The 23,925-nt window shown below is 38.0% G+C and overlaps 1 protein-coding gene across 3 annotated transcripts in view; it reads left to right on the top strand.

Annotated features, from left to right (window-relative positions):
* Window positions 1-22,496, top strand: part of PIK3CG (phosphatidylinositol-4,5-bisphosphate 3-kinase catalytic subunit gamma) — a 36,109-nt gene extending 13,613 nt beyond the window's left edge. For 2 of the 3 annotated variants that reach the window (XM_084285211.1, XM_084285210.1), the window contains exons 5-11: window positions 2,709-2,812; window positions 5,093-5,239; window positions 5,978-6,068; window positions 10,042-10,172; window positions 12,271-12,382; window positions 15,209-15,366; window positions 20,520-22,496. In XM_084285211.1, the coding sequence (XP_084141337.1) occupies window positions 2,709-2,812; window positions 5,093-5,239; window positions 5,978-6,068; window positions 10,042-10,172; window positions 12,271-12,382; window positions 15,209-15,366; window positions 20,520-20,801 (1,025 nt within the window). In that variant the 3' untranslated portion in view covers window positions 20,802-22,496. Of the gene's footprint in view, window positions 1-2,708; window positions 2,813-5,092; window positions 5,240-5,977; window positions 6,069-7,886; window positions 7,933-10,041; window positions 10,173-12,270; window positions 12,383-15,208; window positions 15,367-20,519 lie in introns of those variants that run through there. The other variant, XM_084285212.1, reaches the window with a different exon arrangement.
* Window positions 22,497-23,925: the final 1,429 nt, after the last annotated feature.

The raw sequence follows: 23,925 nt of genomic DNA, 5'->3' as shown, positions 1-23,925 counted from the left end.
ATCTTTGGTGCTTTGTGATGTGATGAATAGGAGTCCTGTGAGACACAAATGTGGTATTGTTGCTTTCAGTTCCTGTAAGCACTGCTTTGGAAACAGGGTTTTTTGTTTTGTTTTGTTTTACTGACTTCCTTAAAAGCTTTTTTGTCGTTATTCCTGTTAGTTGCTTGGAGCTGGGACTAAGTGCACGAGACATACGACAATATTCAAATCCTAAAAGCAGTAGAGAGAGACCAGCTCCTCCTGTGTGTTCAGCCTAGTGTGTTCTAGGCCACAAAGTCCTTGGTTCAGAAAGTCATTCCTGCTCTGGTTACATGGAGGTGGCTGGGGTGGTGGTCAGGATGCAGATGTTCTTGCAGACCTTGTCTGGAGAAGTGAGGAGGCCTCTGAGGCCTGTTGTACTTACTGGCTGGTAGGAGAGATTGTTTGAGGTTGGAGATTCCTGTATCAAAACCATGGTAAAAACACAGAGCGTTGGGTACTGCCTTTGTTACTAGAATTGTTTGTCACTTGAAAAAGTCACTTTCTGAAATCATGAAGAAATTTAAAGGGAAATATGCATTTATTCTTCAATATATGTGGTATCAGTTACATTGCCACATAATGTGAATCACAAGACTTACTAAATGCATATGAAATATTCTTGGTAAACAGCATTTTAAATTTATCTAAAAGTGCTATATAATCTAAACACATTTGGTCAGATTCAAATGCTTCAGAAAGAAATTTACAGCCTTGCAGATGTACGTCTGTAGCAGCAGTGGTTTCCATAATGCATTATCTGTGAGGGGTATGTGGGAAAAGAAGAAAAGTTTCAGGAGAAAGCAATCACATTAACACCCACCAGATTTTGAAATTAAAGAATCTCTGTATTTAATCTACAGCAGAACAGTTAGAGAAGTCTTACATAATTGACATTTCCACTGAATAAGGCTTCCATTCAGACTGTCCTACTAATGACATATCTAGTTTAATTTATTCTCAGATTACTGAGGATATAATTTTTCCTATAGGCGTTCTATACTTCTTATTTTTTTTTAAATGTATTTCCTAAGGTTTCTTGCTTAGCTTATTGCTTATTTGCCCTACCATTCCTAATACTCTTATTTATTTATATTTTAAGCCTGAATGCTTTAGACTGTTTCATTTCATTCTGTCATGCTGACTCCTCTAATTCTTGTATATGTTTTTCTTCCTCCCATGCTTGTGGATTTTTTATTTTTTTTAATTTGCTTTTAGGTCTGTGGTACTCTAGTAGCAATCATGCCATCAAACTTTCTTTCACTTTTCATGTAATCTCTTTGTTTATACTTAAACATAACAAGTAATAATAAATAAGTTCTTAAGATCATAGTATTACCAGCTTAGATAGGATTGTCTGCTTTCATCACCACTGTATTAGATGATTTGTCTTCCAAGTACGTGCCTTTGCAGCTGTTTCTTTTCTTAAAATGCATAGTACTTTGTTCTTAAGCTAGGTCAACTTGGAAATTGTTTTAGCAAGTGCTTTTGCTTGTGTTTTAAAATCAGCTAACACCTAATTTTTACTATCAGCTCCTGTATCTTTGCTGTCAGATTATTTTTATTTTTTTAACCACTCACATCAATCGCCTGGCATTTCTAGATACTTCTTTTAGAAAAGCATTTAGAATAGGTTTCCCATGTGTATTCTGTGAATTCTCTTGGCTTGACTTTCTTAATTTGATGGCAGCTTTTGAAATGTCATAATTTTGTATATATTAGATATCCAGGCCCATGGCAAGCTTTCTTATTAAAATATTTCTTTTGCTTTTTAATTTTTAGCACCAAAAGTTCTTGAACATGTGTATTTAGTCTCTGTTGTGTAGGTTCATTATTTTTTCTTTAGAGTAGCATTCAGGTATTTCTCCTAACAAAGGGTAATATCCAATGTCTTGCTTATATTGCTCAGGCCTGTTAGCTGAGATGAGCAGAGTGCATCACGTGTGGTATTATGCACACTGCTTCAAGCTAAAGACTCAAAAGCTTGAGGTTTTATGAATAAAGAGATTGAGTTTATATGTAAACATAAAAAATCTTGTATTTTTAAAATAAGCTGCAAACTTTCTTCTTCCTGGAATGTGAGGTTAACAAGGCTGCAACAGGAAACCTTGGATGGTAAATTCAGTATCTCTGTAGTTGAATGCCTTATGGCTATAGTACACAATGCTCCAAAAATTCAAAAGCCATGAGTCTGGCTGTAAGTGCAATGAGATAGGTCAAAATAATGGAAAATGCTGGGTGCTTTTAGTTGCTTCTTCCTTCTGAGCCTTTGAAGTAGATGTATCGATTTTTCCTTGGCAGTTATAAGGTCAAAATATATTTTTGTGTGTTGTACTGTGTTGTTTTGCTCTTTTTAAATGAAGGGTGACATTTTAATGTAATCTCCTAAACCCTAGAGGTAGTCTTCAGAAGAACACCAAGCACTGTGTAGTACTTTCAACACCATGTAGAGGGCTCATGATTTGTGAGATGCTTGAAGACTTTAGCATTAAGTGTCTGAAACAGCCCCATTCATAAAGCAAGTTAAGGAGTTTCCTTCATTCCTCAAATCAGAACATCCTTGAGGAAAGCAATTTAAAACTAAATGAGGACTCTCTTAGCTAAATCGTGATGCTTAACAAGTTTGATTAGCTATAACTTTTTTCCTTCCAACTTCTGATTTCAATAACTTTTCTTACTTGCAATTGCAGTTATCGCACAGCTGAGACAAAAGCTTGAAAAACTACAGAGCAGCAAACTTCCAGAAAGTTTTAGAGTCCCATATGATCCTGGGCTAAGAGCAGGAGCCCTAGTGGTAAGTAGTACAAATCCTTTTTTGAAAAAGAATCTCCTATTTGCAAGTATGTTTCATTTGGTAAATTTTTTTTTTTGCATGAAATATGATATTTCATGGCTTCAGAGAGATTTTATTCCCAAAGCTAATGGCATTTTTCTAAATGTAATTACATGCTACCATGCACTAAAACAAAAAACACCATAAAATCCTTATCATTAAATGTCAATTAAATTCAGGATTTAACCAGGTAGCTGACTTTTTTTACATTAAATACCTGCATAAAACTGTTTCAATTGACCTCAGGGGCTTTATGATATGCAGTTTGTTCCTACAGTTACTTTCTCTGTCTTACCTTAAAGATGTGTCTGACCTTCACATCATTAAGGTTTAGGTTCAGACCCTGGTTTTACTAGACAGAAATGTCTACCTTAGCTATTTCTGATTTTTTTTTTCAATATTTTTATGTTGATTGTGATGCTTTTATTAGAATACAAAATAGTGTTTTGTTAGAAACATGTTAAGAAACACTCTTTTTCTGTGTTGCTTCCTACAGTTTTGTGGTGAGATTGTGAAGGGTCATGCCTTTGCATGTTTTGCAAAGCTAAAAACATGCTTAATAAAACAGCAGATGTGTTGTGAAAGTAGATTTGCTCTTGCACCTATTATGCAATGTGAGGTTTGGGTGAAGAAGCACAATGAAGATCTTTGGATTCACTTGATGTGCAGCGAGTGGGAGCCCACAACCCAGTCAGTAGGGTACTCATTTGGGTAAATTATACTATTTTTCCATATCTGTCCATGTTCATGTTAAATAAACACATGCCTTGGTGCACAGGCTGCAGCCTAGTCTATCGTTAGACCGAAAGAGCTGACACCTTCCAGCTGGGCATGACAGAGGTACTGTGAGAACAGAAGTCAATGCAAACATTATTTACTCAAGAATATAAATTTTCTGACTTCTTCAAAATCTTAGTTTAAATATCATCAGTTTTTATACTTTTATACTTTTTTAACATTTAGACTTCATTGATTTAACATTTTAATAAAAAATAGACTTCAAAATAAAACATATTTCAGTGTTTTCTAGTTTTCCTTCACAACAGGAAGTGTGCAGCCCTACCAGGACCTTCCTAGATACAGGAAGCAATTAATTTACAAAGGAAAGTAGCTATGCCCAAAAATAGATGGGCTACAGCTTTTTATTTTTTTTTCTTCAAACTGTATGAACAGACACATTTGATACAATGAGCTACATTGGTAAGCTTTAATTTCGTCTTCATTCTAGCAAGTGTTACTTGTTCATAAGCTTAAAATCCTCTTAGCCTGAAATTTGAACATTCTAAACCAGATATTAGGAGCAAAATCAGTGTTTCTAGTACATTCGAAGATAAGCATTTTTTTTCTTTGAAAGAAAACAGTTTTTACATTTTTTTTTTTTAAACTGCAAGCTCAGAACCTCAATCTACAAAACACAAATATTCCAAAATACTCTTTTTCTGGCATTAATTTGGTCGGCTCTCAAATACTAGCATGCAAATGCTTTTTTAGATGCCTAGATCTAGATTTAGATCCTACATTTTAGATGCCTTTACTGTACATGGTTGCGTTCCAACAAAGACCTAGGAATTCCAGAATGGAAAGCGTTAATACTACTTTCATGTTAGACATAATTAGTTGAGAAAACATTTGAAATTATGTAATTTCTGTAGTTTCATTGTTGAACTTCTCAAGATTAAAAATCTAGCAAAGCTAAATGAGTGTTTATTCTGTTATTTTATGAATTGTTATGTTAAATTACTTTCACAAGTGCCATTTTCCACATGAATTTGACTGAATGATTTGCTTAGGAAATTGAATTAAATCAAGCACTCTGGAATAACCGAGGTGACTAGAAGTCATGAGGGTAGATGATGTGGGAAATCGCATTGGACAACTATTATTTTCCTGGTTTGCAAAGCAGCTCTCAGAGTGCTGTTGGGAAGTTCAATATTTGCCAATTATGTCAGAAGCTTTTATTCCTGGTTCAAAAGTTCTTTCTGTCCGAAGCAGATTTACAAGTTAAATCCAGTTTCAGAGAGTCAGGGCATGCTTTTCCCTTTATCATGCAGGGTGTTAAAAGCTTTGCAGGTTCAGGAGGTTTTCGGTGGCAGCTGAGTACCATTCTTTACATGTCATTTCGGCGTGTTTTGTGTGGTATAACAGGTTGAAGGCTTGTGAAGTACTCTGTAGCTGACGTATGAAAAGGTTAGCTGTGTTATGTTGGAGTACAATGCCTAGCAATAAACGTGTCTTTCACAGATAGAAAAATGTAAAGTGATGGCATCTAAGAAGAAGCCCCTGTGGCTTGAGTTTAAATGTGCAGATCCAACCGCTCTATCAAATGAAACCATAGGCATCATCTTCAAACACGGAGATGACCTCCGCCAGGACATGCTTATTTTACAGGTATGATAGCTAAAATGCTGTGTTATAGCTGTAAAGTGAATAATGTGAATATTTAACTATTGTTTTACTTTTCAGAAATGTACGCATTTTCTTTACTGTCCACATAAAATAGGAGGCCGTCTTTCATTTTTTAAGCTGTATGAGAAGCTGATATTAAAACTGGATCTTCTTTTTGTACTACAGTGTTTTATGTTACTGCTACCCTGTTTTTTCCTGCCATATGCCATCCATACTCCACATTTTAGTGTTCTAGAGAAGGAATCTGTTATTTAGTGCAAGATGGCCTGGTTTTCCAAAGAGTTTCTATGATTTATTTATGCAATGGGTGAAGTTACAAATGAAAAAGAAATTGGCAGGTACCATTGCTGCAGTAATATTTCATCGATTGTTCTGACAAACTGGCTTGTTAGCACTTTTGGTAGTATTTATGGGGGAAAATGGGTGTACTTACTAATGTGTTCAATCTCATATCATGTAGAAATCACACAAGGTACTTATTAATACTTTATAAAACACCAGAGAGTGCCTGAGCACAGGACAGGATAGGAAATATTAATCCGGGTTCTGTAAGTGATAATCGTAAATGGCTGAATGCTTTCTGTGTTTATCTCTCAAGCAGCAAAATAGACAAGTAAGCTCAGCCCTGTCTCAGACGTATGGGTGGTATTATTTCTGTGAGTAATAAATAATGCGCAAACAACTTGAAATAACTTAGTGTATGCATTTTGTTTTTACTAGATTCTTCGAATTATGGAATCCATTTGGGAAGCAGAATCCTTGGACCTCTGTTTGCTACCATATGGCTGTATTTCTACAGGGAACAAAATAGGTATGAGATCATGCTTACTGTAATTAGAAATTTAAAATATCATTTATTCATACTTGGTATGAAGAAGTGGTGAAAGTGAATGACTTATTCCAGATGTTTTTTAATGTATTAATAAGAACGAAACAGAGAAAAGGATTAAAATAACAAAACATCTGTGTTTTTTCCTGACCTAAAACTTCATACCTTGTACTACATAAAAGCAACAACATTAGTTAACAGGCTGTTCAGTCAATAGTCCTCATTGGGCGTTAGGTAACACAGCACAGATCATCTGTTTTCTAGAATTTATGCTGGGAGAAATCAAGGAGATGCTTTTGAAGCTTCCAGGAGGACCATGTGATGGTGTGTAGAGCAGCTTGATTAGCTTGGGAAAAGTCCATTTACACCCAGAAATGCCAAACTGATTTATAATTTGTACTTTCTGATGGCTCCAAGCTGACTCACTGTGATTGAGTTTGCATATATTATGTATCCTAGCCCATCCACTTTGTACAGTTTCCTAGTACCCAGATAATACAGAATTGTTTGTAGAGTTAATTTTACTGACCAGTTCATGAACAACTGGCTGGAGGAAAAACCTCCTTCATGTAGAAAAATCAGCCATGTCCAAATGAAGCTTTGGTGCTGAAAAGAACGCTTTGGCAGGTATAAACCATGCATCGGTGAGATGGATTAACAAGTACTGCTCTGCCATTTGCTCAAAGCCTGGACATGTAAAAATTACTAAGGTTATTAACTCCTGTCGTCTGTGTAGTTAGCAGTATGATAATAACTGCGTGGATAGATAAAGTGATGATAATATAAATATCATTTAATTTCTACAAAATATTTTACTTTATGGATTGAAAAATGATGAACTGAGTCCCAATAAAATTAAGAATTCTTTTTAATAAATATCTGTAATGTACTTCATCTCTAAAATACATTGCCACATAAAATTTTTATCATCTTTTCTTTTGGCTTCAAGATTTCTCAGCAATGCAGAGAAACCAGTCTTGCTGATAAAATAATCGGTTGCATGACACACAAGTTTCCTTTCTCTTAATATAAGTGTTTTAAAACTAAATAAATCATATTGGTAGAATTCTAATAAAGGAAATGGAACACAATATATCAAAATCCTAACTGCGCTTTGACTGTAAATACAGGGAGTTGTGTTTTTCTTTTTTTTACCCTTAGGTAGGTTATAAAAAAACAAAACAAAACAAACAAACAAACAATTTTCTTTTAGACAGATTTCAGGATTTTGTTTAATTTTATTTAAAATCATCTTAAGGCAATTTAACATATTGAAATAATTGGGGAAAATGCAGGAATTCTGCTAGTGACCATAGCATTCTCGTATCCAACTTAGAGACTTCAGGTTTCTTTCATGAATTCTTAATTGACTCCCCATTCTTTGTTTTTTGATTAGGAAATAATTGTTAGTTTTCCTACTTGCATGGTGGAGATGTAAGAATTTAGCACCCCCCCAGCACCACAGTAGGGGCATGGTTAATCACATAAAGGCTTCTGTTCCTTTTGCTGAGAATACCTGCAGCCTAAATTAGTAATACCCAATCTGGGGCGCTTTGATGTAGAGCTTATGCTTGTTTGGAACACAGCCAAAGAGTGGTGAGATGCAAACATTACTTCATGATACTCATTTGTGGTTTTCTTCCAAGCTGCTTCTTCCCTACCTCATAATATTTCCATGAAACTTGGGGCATTTTCTGTGTATTTACACCAGGACAATACCACATTTTACACTGAGTATATGGAAACAGCCGAGCGTCTTACAGATTTCCTGACACCTGGCTGGTATCCCCTCCTGTATAGATCTTTCTCAGTCTGCTGGAGACATCTGCATTTAATGCAGTTTGCAGTGTAGGAAACATCTGCCCTCTCCACTGCTGCTGCCAAATAGACCTCAGGAGGAAGAACTTTCTCTTCTGTGTATCACCGGTAAAAGATCGTACCCTATTATCTCTCCCCTTGACATTGCCATATGTTCCTGGCTCTGCAGAGCAATTATCACTACTTACTAAGCTGTATCACTGCCAAATTTAAAAAGTTCAAGCTGGCACATAATGTAAAAGTCACCTGCTCTAGTACCACAGATCCCTAGAAACACTGTGGATTCCTCCCAGTTGAATGCAGCTCAGTTGAGACACTTTCGCAGTAACTGAAGCCTAAGACTAACCATACCTACAGAGAGACAGATCTGTATTTAGAGGGATTTGCCAGTAGAGATTTACTATTTCAGCATTTTATTTTTATTTTTACCTTGGTGCCTTTAAAGTATTTACTCAGGCAGAATAATCTCTACAACATTTTGTGTAGGTTTTGTATCAGTTTTTTGGCACTACAGTTAAGAACGATCAGTAAAGGGCTTTCGTGAGCATCTGCTTTAAAATCTGCAGGCTTTTCACAGTGCTAATTAATACAGCTTTGCTGGGAGAACTTGAAAATGAAAATGAAAGCAGAAGATGCCTCCTGCAAAAGCTCCACTCCCCTGGAATCAAGAAGCTGTTGACCGGTAGAGGGAGATTTGTGAGCACAGAAGGGGGAAGCTTTCAACAGCTGGAATGTGATCTGGAGCTCACTGAGGAGGAAAGCAACAGCTTGACAAAATGCAGAGTTTTTTAATTTGGTGGTGGTGGTTTTTGGAGGTCATATTTCCACAATAGTTTAGTTACAAACAAAACCGCGTCTTTTTCATGACAGAGGAAATACCACCAGGGGAGAATTTATCTATGCATAGAAGACAGAGGAGAATTTATCTATGCATGGAGCTGGAGATTACTATTCTTTTTTCTGTTACTGAAAAATTTGCACATAATTCACTACTTGCAGAAGAGTAGGACAATGAATAGGTAGAAGTCTGTTTCAGATAGTCAAACTGAATCCAAATCAGAAACTGCTTTGAGTCACTTCTGAGAGAAAGGGATATTTCTGTTTGGTTGCTTATCATTCAGCTGGAACTGAGGCCAGGCTTTTACCTATAAGACACTGTTGAACTTGAACTGGAGGAAGAAAATATATTTCCAGTTACCAAATAAATTCATCTGAAATCTGACCTTCCCTCATACAGGCATATAGAATATAAGAGGAGACTGCATCTGCTGGTCTTGGCTACAGTGCAGCATTGCAATGTAGCCTCCCTTTCTTCTTTCTCTCTCTAGGGTACCCGATTTTTGTATGACTTGTTAGTATGAAGGGTAAATTCCATGTTTCTGCACATATTGCTGTGATGCACTGATTTGCTTTTGTGAGGATCTGTTCAGTTTCGGGACTTTCTCCCTTGTCTGCTGTTGACCCTCCCATGGCCAGTGGGAAAAAGACTGGTTGTTGGATTGTGTTTTTCTCCTGGTGAAGAGCAGTGTGTCCTTACTGACTTGTACCAACGTGTAGGCCCCTACAGCAAGAGTTTTCCACCAGCAACCCACTGGCACGCTGGTATTCCTGAACCTTCTTGTGTTAATGCACATGTAATCTTAAATGGGATTTACTGTGGGAGGGCCCACAACAGCTCTATCTGCATCACTGCTCCTCTGGTATCACTTTTGTTTCCAGGCTACCCCAACGCTGTGGCTTCTCTTCAGCTCCTCAAATCAGTGAAGCTGGGGAGAAGCTTTTCAGCAAGTGGGTGGTACCCAGGCTCCTGCAGCGTATCAGGACAAGAGAGGTTTTTCCTCTGCTCAGGAAAAGCCTCGTGCAGCCTCATGTACACTCATCACGTGATTCTTTCCATTTTAAAAGGTTTTACATTCTCATGGAAGAGTTTAGGATGCCTGGGTAGTTTGGAGCTCTGGCTGGCTTCAGCCGGGAGTGGGCAAGAACCACTGTTGCTTGTAAAATAAATAGCTGCTCACGAGCAGTGACATTATGCGGTTGGTATAAAAACTGCAGTTTAAATTATTATTTTGCATATTGTATGTGCTTTAATGTACATTTAATATAAATTCTGGCTTTTCTCCTTTGCTTTCTGTAGGAATGATTGAAATTGTGAAAGATGCTACAACAATTGCCAAAATTCAGCAGAGTACAGTTGGTAACACCGGCGCATTTAAGGATGAAATACTCAACCAGTGGCTGAAGGAGAGATGTGTCATTGAGGAGAAGGTGAGTTCTTTGAAATCAGATGTTGTGGTTTAACCCTTCAGGAAGCTAAGCACAACAGAGCTGTTTGCTTACTCTGCCCCACAGTGGGATGGAGGAGAGAATCAGGGGAAAAACACCTAAAACTTGTGTGATGAAATGAAGACAGTTTACTACCCAGCAACAACTAAAACATCACTGTGCTGTCAACATTATTTTCCTCCTAAATCTGAAACATGGCACCGTACCAGCTCCTGTGAAGAAGATTAACTGTGTCCCAGCCTAAAGCAGGACACAGAGTTTTACAATGCACCCTACTAATTGAGGGTTTCTAACTGTAACACGGTTGTGTTTACGGTTTTGTTACTTAAGTGAGTTTGAAAAATCCATTCATTTTCCCTGCGCTCAGCTGTGAGCTTCTGTGAAAGAGCCTTCTGCATCCAGCTGGCAGCCGGGCTCCTGAGTAACAGGATGCTTTAGAAATGGCTCCTTTGTCAGTGTTATTTGGAAGTGATACACGAGGAGCAGATTGAAAGGACATCTAGGAGCACTGAGAGGCAGTGTGGTTTTAGAGTATTTTAAGCACAGGTTTGGGTACTCACAACTCCTTTATTTAGGAAGCCAATTCCTTATTCTTATTCACTGGATAAGGAGTTGGCTTTAAGGCTGCACCCAGTGAGTTGCAGTCAATGGCTCTGTGTCCAAACAGAGGCCAGTGACGAGCGATGTCCCTCAGGGGTCTGTCCTGGGACCGGCGCTGTTTAATATCTTTGTCAATGACACAGACAGTGGGATTGAGTGTACCGTCAGCAAGTTTGCAGATGACACCAAGCTGAGTGGGGCAGTCGATATCCCAGAAGGAAGGGATGCCATCCTAAGGGACCTGGATGAGCTTGAGAAGTAGGCCTATGTGAACCTAGTAAGGTTCAACAAGTCCAAGTGCAAGGTGCTGCACCTGGGTCGGGGCAATCCCAGACATGAGCACAGACTGGGAGAAGAACTCATTGAGAGCAGCCCTGCAGAGAAGGACTTGAGGGTTCTGGTGGACGAAAGACTCAACACGAGCCAGCAGTGTGTGCCTGCAGCCCAGAAGGCCAACTGCGTCCTGGGCTGCATCAACAGAGGGGTGGCCAGCAGGGGAGGGAGGGGATTGTGCCCCTCTGCTCTGCCCCACCTGGAGCCCTGCGTCTGGGTCTGAAGCCCCCAGCACAAGAAGGGTGTGGGGCTGTTAGAGTGGGTCCAGAGGAGGGCCACAGAGATGATCAGAGGGCTGGAGCACCTCTCCTGTGAAGAAGGGCTGAGGGAGCTGGGGTTGTTCAGCCTGGAGAAGAAAAGGCTTCAGGGAGACATAGCAGCTTTTCAATACTTAAACTGGTCTTACAAAAAAAAGATGGAGAACAACTTTTTGCTCAGACAGACAATGAAAGAACAAGGGGGAATGGTTTTAAACTAAAAGAGTAGAGATTTAGGTGAGGTGTTACGAGGAAATTCTTTACTCAAAAGGTGCTGAGGCACTGGAACAGGTTGCCCAGAGGAGCTGTGGATGTCCCATTGTGTTTTACCCAGCTGGACAGCTGAACTCCACCACAGCCGCTCTCTCACTCCCCCTCCTCAAAGGGAAAGGGGGTGAAAACACGATGCAAAGGGCTCAAGGGTTGAAATAAGGATGGGGAGATCACTCAACAATTATTGTCACAGGCAAAACAGACTCAACATAGGAAGATTAAGGTAATTTATTACCTGTTACTAACAAGCTAGAGCAGTGAGAACCTAAAAGCAAACTAAAAACACCTTTTCCCCATTCACTGTCTTCTGCACCCTCTCCCCAAGCAGCACAGGGGAATGAGGAATGAGGAAAGGCTCCCCACGCTTCCCCTTATTCTTTCTCAGAAGGTGTGAACGACTGTACGCTTATTTTACTTGAGCTAAGGTGTAGAGCCACAGCCAGTGCAGTGCAGGGTTGTGATCTTAATCTCCGCTGTGCAACAGTGTTCTTTTTAAGACAGTTTGTTTAACTTTTGCTTGATACACATTGACAGAAAGGCATACAAATTTGAGAATGACTGAAGAAACGTTAGTTTGTAGCACTGAAGCATTTAACATCTCTTATATCTATTTTTAGTTTCAGGCAGCTGTGGAAAGGTTTGTTTATTCCTGTGCTGGATACTGTGTGGCAACCTTTGTACTTGGAATAGGAGACAGGCACAACGATAACATTATGATTACAGAAACAGGTGAGTTTGGGCTTGTTGATGGTTGTGGGTTTTTTTGAGATTTTCGCAGAAGATGTGAGGACTGTCTACACTTCACTAGATTTATGTTTTAATCTAATAAATATTTCATGTAACAATGAATGAAGAAAAAGAATCCAGTTCTGTCAGCATTGCTTACAAATTCAGGTACTTGCATGACATCGAAGCCTATCGTCACCCCTTTTGGCCTTCTTATAAGCTCTAGATATTTATCATTAACAATGCAGTTCTTTTCCAAGGATGAGTGTTGCAAACTAAGTCATGAGGAATGTAAAAGTAATCTTTATGTCTAGGTACAAGATCTAAAAGCCAAAAAACTTTACAAAGGAGACAGCTATTCACCTGCTGTCAGAATGCAGATGTTACTGGACTGTGTGTTACTGGAGGAACATCACTGGTTTATATACCTTTGTAGAAAATCCTAGAAAGTGTACGTGGAGTGCGGTGGTTTTACTACTGAAGTCTGCAGGATGGTTTGTCACAGGACAAAAGGGTTCCTTGTCTACCAGAACACAAAGTGACATCAAACTGAATGCCAAGCTGCAGTGATTTTATAGTGGCAGAGAACCTTAGCTGCACAAACACCAACTTCTATTTTTTCTTTTAAACATAAGCATAATCAGAAAAGTGAGCATACTAAAAGCAATTTAAACATGAGCATACTAAAGCAGGGGCAAAGCACACTTGACAAACTGGTACCTTTAAGATTAATCACACCCACTAATGAGCTAAAATTGGGGAAATTATCAACCTCTCATACTCCCTGCAACATCGGAGATCTTCGCTGGGCGGCACCCCTGGACCAACCAACAAGAGCTACCCTGAGCTTGGGTTGGGGAGCTACTCTTGCAGGGTTGCTGCTTTTGGTTGCCTGACTGACGAGCTGATGCAAGAGCACCAGGTGTGTTTCCAGAAGGTTGCTGGTCCGTGAATACCAGACTGTTGTCTACTTAACATCAATGTCTAGAGGAGGACATTGTCTAGACCATTCACAAGTGACTCGGTAGGTCAACACAACCGTGTCAGCTGTGAATAGGCCATTGATATGTTTAAAGATGTGATAAATCACAGATTTTTTTGTGTAAGTTGGCTGTGCAAGCATGTTACATGAGCATTCTGTGGTCCTTTTGTCCCATGCCATACCCTAGGAAAGAAGCATCTCACCATGTGGTTACAAGCCTTCTGAAAGAACCTAGATTTTTTGTATTACAAATCTTGGCAATTATTTCTGTGACTGTGTAGTGATTCACCCCCAATTTTACTTCTCTATGGAAGTCCCAGAAAGGACCCCAGATCAAGCAGTACATATGAGGGAGTTTTATTTGGTCTAAGAAATTTACTTCTGGTTTCATGAGCTTGTTACTTCATAATTAGTCTTCACGTAATGCGAAGAGACAGAAAATACTTTTGGGTTTAGTTAGATGACTGTATATTTAATATTAATCATATCGTAGTTAAAGTTTTACTAGTTGAAGGCTGGAGAGAGGAAGTACCCTGAAGGCAGAAATGAGCTAATTGGAGACTACAATAAAAAAAAAAAAAAAAAAAGTTCACCAGAAGTCCTTGAGGAAAAAAATAAAAAGGCTCTAAATTCAACATTAATATATGCAGTAACTAATCCAATCGTCAGCCTGCTTCTGCCATCAGTTTTTATACAACAAAGATTGTAAGTAAGTGGAAAGCAAATGACATGGGCCAACTTTACACCAGTGGGCAGTTTGGACCGGCTGTAATTGTCGTTCAGAAGTTCTGTTAGGTCAGAGGTTGGACTCGATGATCTTGAGGTCTCTTCCAACCTAGAAATTCTGTGATTCTGTGATATATATATAGTACTATAAGTATTATGTAATTCAGTGTAAGTGCCTGTTGGCAGAAAATTGAGGGACAGGTCAGTAGAAAGGGAGACAGTGAAGGAAAGGTTATTCATGTGTAATCAGGAGCAGGTTAGCAGGAGAGTTTAGCACAGGCTGCCTTGAACAACAGAAACCAGAAAGATGTGGGGTAGGTTATGGGGACTCAAAAGCTGCCTGAAATGCTGGAACATCTAAGGGTCATCCACCTAAGGGTCACTACCAAGTATCATCCTACATCATTTGATGTTTCATCTTTTTGTATACACATACCATTATTACAAATACATGTTTTTAAGTATTTTATTAAGTACTCTTTACATCTTGTCTGCCAAGCAAAGTAATAAAATAATCTGAAGAGCAGCAGGGCACTCTGGTCCTATAGGTGCAGCAGTCCTTAAAAATGTTTTTTTTCATCACTTTCTTGGGACCTGATACTGTACTACAATTTCAAAGTTGCATAGAGGGTGGCGAGGCAAACTTATGTACCTTCCTGTACTGTACTGAATAAATTGGTAATGCAGCTCGGTGAGGAAGAAGCATGTTCTAGTGCCTGGCATTAGCCAAAGAGCTGGACAGTGCCAGAATCCCTGGCAATGTGTAAGGTAATCAGAAAGCCTCCTTCCATGCAGTGATGTGCTGGGATCTGATTGTTAGGGAGCTGAGCCATCCAAATGAATCTTAGCTTCATTTTTGAAAAGTTGTGAGTGTATATTTAGAAAACACAGCAGTTGGGCCTGGTTTTTAACAACTTCCAAAGACAAACAAAAAGTAGCTTTTCCAGGAGGACATGATTATGTATTTCAAAAAAAAAGGAGAGAAAATAGTGTTTTCTGATGAACTAAAGAACAATCATATTAACCCCCAAAAAAGAGATTTTGGAAATCTAGTTGAATCCAAATAAGTGTTCTTGACAATTTATTGTATTTGACCCTAACTGTGACTTCTTTTTATGAAGGTAACCTTTTTCATATTGATTTCGGCCATATTCTTGGGAATTATAAAAGCTTCCTTGGAATTAATAAGGAAAGAGTTCCTTTTGTGCTGACTCCGGATTTTCTGTTTGTCATGGGGACTTCCGGAAAGAAGACAAGTCTCCATTTCCACAAATTTCAGGTAAAGTGAATATTTAGCTGTAAGTCAATTAAGCAGTGTTTGTTACTCTCTGAAATGAACATTAGTGCCTTAGATTTCAAAGGCCTATGCTCCTGGGTATTATGTTAATAAAATTTACCGAATCGTAATACAATTCTGGGATATTTTAGCTCCAGCTAAAAGCAAACATTATCTGTAGGATTATGGGAACTAGGATACAAACACCCACAAAGCCACACTGACAGGTTTCAGTTAGCAGCAGACCAGGCAGGCAGTCCTTTCTTTGTTTCTTGTTTTGATCGAAAAAACTTTGTCAGGGACATCAGTATTTGTGGCAGTAGAGGAGACTGACAGCATTAAGCAGAGTCTTCTGTGTAGTCCAAGTAGGTGTTCCTCATCTGGCTGTGCCAGTGTTACTCCTCCTGCTTCTGCCCTCTTGTCCTGGGGCTCAGCTTACTGCATCTGGACAGAAATGTACTATGGTACTAAACCATATCACATTCTGGTTTTGTGAAGTGGATGGACTTAATGCTCTGAAAGAGAAGAAAAGTGCTAAAAATTTATTCTATTGCAGTTTCAATTTGAAAGTGAACAAAAACAGTTGTGATTTTGTTAACCTTGTGTAGGACCTCGGCAAGGAGGAGACAAAGCAAAATGTTGTTTAGTATATTTAGTGAAGTGTCTGAGAGCATGGCTGAGCAGAGATAAATGGGTATCTGGAGCAGTATTCCTGTGCACAACTTCAAGAACTTTAAATATGTGCCTGATTTGAAAGGAAGTTTCATGTATGATAAAAAGAAAAAATCTCCCCCAGTCTTAGACTCAGAGCAGAAGACTAAATTAGATGTCTGGATTATCTTTGGATGAACAAGTCTCTCTGACATGGTAAGGGGTTTGTTTTTCAACTTTGAGTACCTACTGTTGGATAGTGAATACATCCCTTTGAACATATACGTTATTGTACAGCAAATATCGAGGCAATTGTCATCCTTGAGCTCAGACCTCTGAAAATAACCAAACAACCAGGTGCTATTTTTGAATCTTTATTTTGCACAAGGCCTAGCTTTATTACAGTGTGGGTGTTTCGAAGGGGGGCTTGTAGCTCAAATGGTTTAGAAGCAGGGTAGGTTTTGCTCTGGAAGTGGGGAATGCTGAGCCTGTGCTCTTAAAGAAGCCTGCGACCTGTTGTGCATACAAGAAGGGTGGCCATTCAGCAGCTGTAAGCCTTCCCCACATGTGGGGTCAGAACACCCATCTGGGATATTTCATTTCGTAGAAGGCATTTGTTTTGGAAGCAGAAAACAGTTCAAAATATGAAAGCGTGCTAATAGAGAATTGGAAGAGTAGCAACGTCTTACCGTCTACAGAGAGGTGATGTTGTGTTAGTGTATATGGATCATGCAGCTCTTCAGAGAATGCCTGACCTTTACTGCAGCAGCTCAAATACCAAAAGTAACAGGAAGTGATTTTGGTCTTAGCCTTCCTTTGGTAAGCAATGCCTTTGTAATACAGTAGCAAGTCCTGGCTTTGTCTGAATACAATTTCTTATTTTTTTTTTACCCTGACTGTTCAGAAATGCTGTGATAGTGCTAGTATCAGTTCCATTAGTGTCATTAATCAGTTGAGCAGTGATTAACAAGCTTTACCTTTGTGAACTGTGACTGTGGTATGTGACCTGGTCATTTTAAGTGGGGTGATTTAGACACAGACAGAGTAATACTGACTGAAAAAAATGCAAGTTCATGTACAGTTCTGCTTCATTACATACTGTTAATAACCTGCTATACTGGTACTACATTAAAAGGCTTTTCTGTCTAAGAAAGGCTTTTCTATCTCAAAGACCAACAAAAAGAAAGCTGAAAGCAAAATACTTTTATACAAGTAAAATAGTAACATGGAGCAGGACATGCATCACGATTTTGCTGGAAAGAAGCATTTTTTAAATTATATGTTCAGAGTACAAAAGTAAACAAAATGATAGCTTTACTTTTCAACTGGCTGGTTTTATCGTGTTTCCTAATAGGGATTCATTCATTGTGCCTGCTGACTCATTCAAGTATTAATGGAGAAGTCTCAGCGTCTATCCTTCATTAATTTTTAAGAGCATCTCTCATTAATTTGTACTTCAGCTACATTAAATATGTTGTACTTTAGAGGAATCCTTTGTTTTTACAGGCCTTAGTCTTTTAATATTTGAAAATATCTGAGTTTTTTAATTTTATTTCTCTGTCACCTATTGGATAGAGTCCCTACAGATGTGTTAGCCACAGCTCATACTGCAGGCGACAGAGAAGGCTAATTAGACAGGTAACTTTGATTAAATCCACTGCAACGAAGTATAGCTAGTTATTAGTGAACTTTTAAAGCTGTCAGTGGCATGGCAGCCTTTATGAAACCGGCAGCAAAGCTCACTTTTATTAGCTGTTAGTCTGAATTTTGAGTCCCTTTTTGTTTGTTTTTCTCACAATGGTTTAAAAAAAATAGATGCCAGAGGTTATTAATGACATGACAGAAATGTTTAGCAGAAAACAATATTTGATAAGCATGACTTAATCTGAGAAGACAAGTATTTTTCTGTACCATCTGTGAATTTTTCAGATGCCTCAGTACTGTCCAGATTTCTCCTCCTGTAAGTGTCAAATGTGGTAGCATTTCCTTTCCAGCCTTTGGCTGAAATCCGTGCAACTTTTTTACTCCTATGTGCATGCAAGTTTTTCACTTAGAATATCTAAGTTTTTCAGTAGGATGACCTTCCTGGTCTTTTGAGCTTTGTCCACATAGCTGTCATTAGTTCCCCTCAATTTTTCTTTACTAGTTTTTCCATTGAGTTATGAATGAACTTTCATTCATTATATCTCATTTATTTAATTAGTTATTTTTTTCATTACTTTACCCTGCTGACTTGGTCTGTATTTTCACTGCTAATCCAATAATCTCTTCTGATTGCACCATTTGTTTCCAAATAAAGGTGATAGAAAGAGGAAGGATGTACAATTCATCACTGAAAGCCACTTTTTCTGTATTATACTGTACAGGAAAGGGATGACCTATATAACAGAACTTGGACAGTTTATATTAAAAAAAAATGCTTGACCTTTAGGATACTAACACTTATGACAGTTTCAAGCTGTCAAATTAATCAATTGTTCTTTGTTACCTGTTGGACAAGGGGGGTTGGTTTCTCCTCAGCTCCTCTCATTTTGCCCGTGGCTTTATATTAGTCAACAGTTTTTTTCCTAATCCCATGGTATTCACATACCCTTGACACACACATCTGTGTTACTTTTGATTCTCTCAGCCTTTCTCAGAAGTAACAAAAATGACTTTTCTTGAAAGATGTTAATTCAACCCCCTGTTCAATTCCTGCCTGAATAAATAACTGTAACAAGCAGATGCAGATTTTTTTAATCTTTTGAATTCTTGCAAGGACTGCCTTTGAGATGTAGTGATGCCAGTTTCTTGACTGCATAATTGTTTCTCTGTCTTCAGACACCTTCGGTAGCGAAATATATCATCCATAGAGAAATGCAAAACCTTCTTTGATATAACTATAAAGAGCTTTCATCTCTTTCAAGAGGAACAAAACACACGCTAACTCTTGTGACAAGATTTCCCTGTTTGAAGTTGATACACATAAGTAGAATTTTTTTTTCCTAGTGTCATGGAGAGAAACTAATCCCTGTGAAAAGATGGTTGTGTTTTCTATTGTAAATTGTGCTTTGACCATTGCAATTCATCTTCTGCTTTGCAAGAACTAAACTGACATTAGAGTTTGTAAGTTCTCATCTTATTTTGGGACAGGATTTATTTGGAAATTTAGAGTGAAAGATTTAAGGGCCCAGGCAATAGGGAATAAAAAAAAATAGGAAAGAAAGAAACCCTACAGACAGATCTTCAAAGTATCATCTTTCTTCCTTTGTATCTTCCTAACCTGTCTGGTTGTTTGTCCTGATGATGCTGATGTGAACAGTGATAGATGTTAAGATTATTTGTGCAATTCTTACTGTTTCTAAGGAACAAGAAAAACCCATGCACCATGTGAAAAATAAACCAAATTCCAGAGAGCTAATGAGATTTGGTAGGATTTACGTTAAAACACACATATTTCATATAATTTTTAAATACATACATATAAATTTCTGGAAATGTTAATATGAATATTTAGTTGGGTAAAAATCAGCATTGCTTCAGCTTGGGTTTTAATAGCAGCAGTCTTCCTGGAAATATTTCTCATCTTTTTACATTTCTGCATTGCAGGTCCAATTTAACTTTGTAATGTTTGATTGATTTCTTCATTGCATTGTTTTCCTTAAAATGTCATTTCTAAAAGTAAATGAGTAATAAATTTAATACAAGAAATAATCATTTCAATTTATGTATCAGTCACTTATCGTTAAGTATTCTTTCAAAAGGCATTTCATGTTTTTCCAAGCTGCAGAAATTTCATTCTTCTAAAGTTTATGCTGCTAAGCACAGATTATTTATATATGGAAGTGAAAATGCAATTAAAAAACAACAAGAACAATAATCCATTGAATCCGGTATGACAGTAAATGTAGCAGTCCTAAAGCCAGGCAGCATGCCTGAGTTTAAACTAGAGCTGTCAGATGGAAAAATTCCACAGAACACCAAGCCTGAAAAACCTTCTCCATTAGCAAGCCATCACCTCTGCACATTTTATAGACGTCTATATAAAATGAAGAATAGACCTCTGGAGGTGCTGCTTTGTTCTGTATCACTTGCTGTCCCACGGTCTTTAAATGGGAACCTACCAGCTTTAGAGGAAGATGATGAATTACTGCTGGCTCTTTAACAGTCGCGGGAAGGGATTATACAACAGGGAAATTAATCTGAAATCTTGGTGAAGCCAAGGCTTTATGCTTTAGCAATTAATATAATATTATTAAACGGTGCCTTTTGTTTGTACACCAGAAGAGGACTTGTTGCCCTCAGGTGTGTTCATGAATGAAGTAAAAGCGAGCAAGGGATGCAGACATCAATTTAATGTTTCTGCTCAGATGAACAGCTCCCTTGGGTCTCCTCTGTCTGATGTGTGCCAGTAATTGAATAGTGCTGGTCAGTGAGAGCACTTCATACCTGAGTTCCTGTGAAAATCTTAAGCCATCCCTTTCAGTTGACCTCATCAATTAACAAACAATTCTTCTCTTTTGTAGGATGTATGCGTGAAGGCTTATTTAGCTCTTCGACATCACACAAACCTGCTGATCATCCTGTTCTCCATGATGCTGATGACTGGAATGCCCCAATTAACCAGCAAAGAGGATATCGAATATATCCGGGATGCACTGACAGTAGGGAAAAGCGAAGAAGATGCCAAAAAGCATTTTCTTGATCAGATAGAGGTTTGCAGGGATAAGGGCTGGACTGTGCAATTTAACTGGTTTTTACATCTTGTGCTTGGAATCAAGCAAGGAGTAGAAAAGCATTCTGCTTAACGTTTTATGTAAATTAGCTGTAGGTGTGAATAGGAAGTTAGTGAATCTACATGTTATTATTTATGCATTCCGAATAAATGAGCAGTCGAAACTGCCTTTACTTTGCTGGCAGCTTAACTGGATCTTCAAAAAGGCAAGGGCTTTTGCTTTGCTGCTCCAGAAGATCTTCCTGCAGTGAAGATCTTTTTATTTTTTCCTGAATGCCTAATGATGTTTCCAGTTGCTGGATTCTGTTACCTAACTGCTTTGCTGATGTGGCCTGCTTTTTTTTTTTTTTTCTGTAGTAATAGTGAAGGAGGAGCTTGAGTAAGATGATAACCTGCAAACTCCAATAGAAATTTTCCATGGCATTACCTTGATTGTTCATGAGGGTCAAGCCCTTCAAATGGGGAAAAAGAGTCAATTTAAAATACATTGAAATGCCTGTAGGAAATGTATTTCTTTCTCAGGATGGTTTACACTCAAGTGTTCTTCACCCACATCACTCCCCTTTGTCCCTTTCCTAACATTTTGTTCTTTTTGGATTTTTAATGTGTCATCAGTAGGTAACAGCTTTGATTCTACTATTAGAAGAAATTCCCTTACTGTTATTTTAGCCTCCTGACATACACAGCTGAGCGTGACTGTCACTCCAGGAGAACTTCAGAGTTCCCTGGAAGCTCCTCAGGTTTGAACCTGAAATTTTGAAGGTTTATTTTTGGAATTTTTTTTACTGTATTTTATTAATGGGGAAGGTCCGTATTATATTACAGATTATATTCTTACTGTAAATTTACTAAAATGCCACCTGTATAGTAAAAGCTTTATAGAAAAAGCAATGGTACTTCCTCACTCCTCAGAGAAAAGTCCTTACATAAGAGTAATTGACATTTTACCAAATATTCGAGAAACCCAAAGTTATTTATTCTTTGGAGATATATTTTCAGGATATACCCATAAGGAATTTAAGTATAATCTTTGAAATTGTGTATATTTTGCTATTTATTTTTAAATTCTTGAAGAGACTATACTACTGAAAAGCTATTTATGAAAGAAAAAGATACCTTATCTTTAATTTCAATATTTAAACTTTAAAGAGGAAAAAATGGGCAGTGTCAAGTAGAATTTTAACTTGTGTACTGTAGGATACCTGCAAATCATGTGGTCTGCTTACGGTAGGAAAAAAAATAGCATGAGTTAGTCTTTGACTTCAATTATTATAGTATACTTCCTTCTAATTGATTTTTACCAAAGAGAGAAGATGGCTTACAATATTGCTTTTTTGCACTTGTGCCTGTGTAATTTCTTCTTTCATAGTAGTTTTACATGGGTTTTACATTACATTTACATGATTAACTGAATTTTGTAATTCTGTTATCATTTGCTTCAATAATTTCACAGAACTGTTAAGAATTTAACTACTGCTGCCACTGTTACTACTGAGTGTATTCTGGAAGGATTTTTAATAAATGTACTGTAATTGGTGTCTCTGTCGAGACACAGGCAACCTCTTTTTGAAATATAGATGTTTAGTTGGTTACTGTGCACAGCAATATTTTTGATGTATATGACAGACTCAGTTAAGGAAATCTAAAAAGTTAAAATGTAGAATATTTTGTTGTTCTATTATCATTCTCTACAAGATAGGCTTAAGAACATACTAAAGTATAAACTAAATGGTGAATACTGTCTGTAAAATCATATTTTTAGATTTGTATTTTGTAGATCTGAAATAAATTGACATGTTCTATTCATTTGATTTTTCTTCATGAATAAGCACTTTCCCCCAGAATATCAGTAAATATTGTCACCCAGTCATTTCAAGACTGTGTAGTCTCAGTAAGAAAGCATATCCAAAGTTCCACTTAGAGGAATTGTTTTAGTTCCATATTAATAACTTCAGAGAATATCAAATATCTTCAATTTTAAGAGTCTGTAGTGTTAGAATTTCAATTACTATAATGGTAAAGTGTGAAAAGAATATTACCATTTTATAGCAGCACTTAATTCATTCCTGTTTTGTTCTTTAAAGAAAAATCTGAAGGTTTTAGTAAGTTCCTGGTTTTAAAAGAACAGGTAAACCTACTGCTAAATTCAAATGCAACGTGGTCAAGTAAATGCTAATCACAACTTCAAGGGAAAAGGCATTCCTAAATCAGCCTCCATATGCAGATAAAGGTCTACAAGAAACCTGCACCCAGAGGAAGACTGTTTAGTCATACACTAAGCTTACACCAGTCAGTTTTATCAACAGTTTACAATGTGCTACACTGAATTAAGTACGGTATTTGTTACAGACATTTCAAACACCACTGTGCTGAAATAATTAGCAGGCTTCTTCATCTTGCCCATGAAGCATGCAGCTGGGCTGCCAGGCAGCGGTGAGCCCTGTGTTGGGTGTTTGCCCAACTTCTGGGAGATCAACGGTAGCTGCTCAGCCTCTTTTTTTTACCTACACAACAAGCTATTAGCCTGCTGCCACTTTGTTTTTAAGTAGCCGTGCATTCATGTGGCTGATGATCTGTTGGCTGTTACGTGCCTCTCTTAACCTCCACCCACAACAGACTGTTTTTTGGCCAAGAAGGGAGGGAAATAAAAGTAGAGATGTGTTTTGAGGCAGCCTGGCCTCAAGGTGGGATGGAATTGCTCTGCAAGTGAGGAGGTGGCTGGGGCATACTGAGGGCTGGGCACAAGGATGAGTCTTCACTTCCCTGGCCAGGTTCTGGGGCTGCTGGTAGTGGGATGCAGGGTGCAGTGCCCAGCTGTTGCCTTGTGCAGGGGTGGCTGAGCACCCAAGACTTTGGAAGGTGTTTTTTTTATGACAGCTGCAGCTGCCCGAGCAGGGAGTTGGACCACAATGTGCTGAGTTTGGGCCCAACATCTTTCAACGCCTAAGCACGCTCTAAATAGACCAACCCTTCAAAATAGCCTTTTCACAAGGGCTATAAAGCAGGAAATGTAAATTAATCACTAAACACGTTTTTCACAGGCTCTAGCACAGCATGCAGAGAGAGAAAATTACTAATTTTTCTGAGTAGGTTTCAATTATCATCCTTTCCTGCTGTTATCCCAAAGATTTTTTTTAATTATTTTTTAAAGTTATTTTTAAGGTCTTTTTTTGTTGTTGTCCTTTTAAGATGCGTTA

The sequence above is a fragment of the Netta rufina genome, assembly GCF_964035555.1.
Source record: "Netta rufina genome assembly, chromosome: 1".
Classification (NCBI taxonomy): Eukaryota; Metazoa; Chordata; class Aves; order Anseriformes; family Anatidae; genus Netta; species Netta rufina.
Note: the sequence above shows the minus strand (reverse complement) of the source record. Positions and strands in the feature narration are given on the sequence as shown.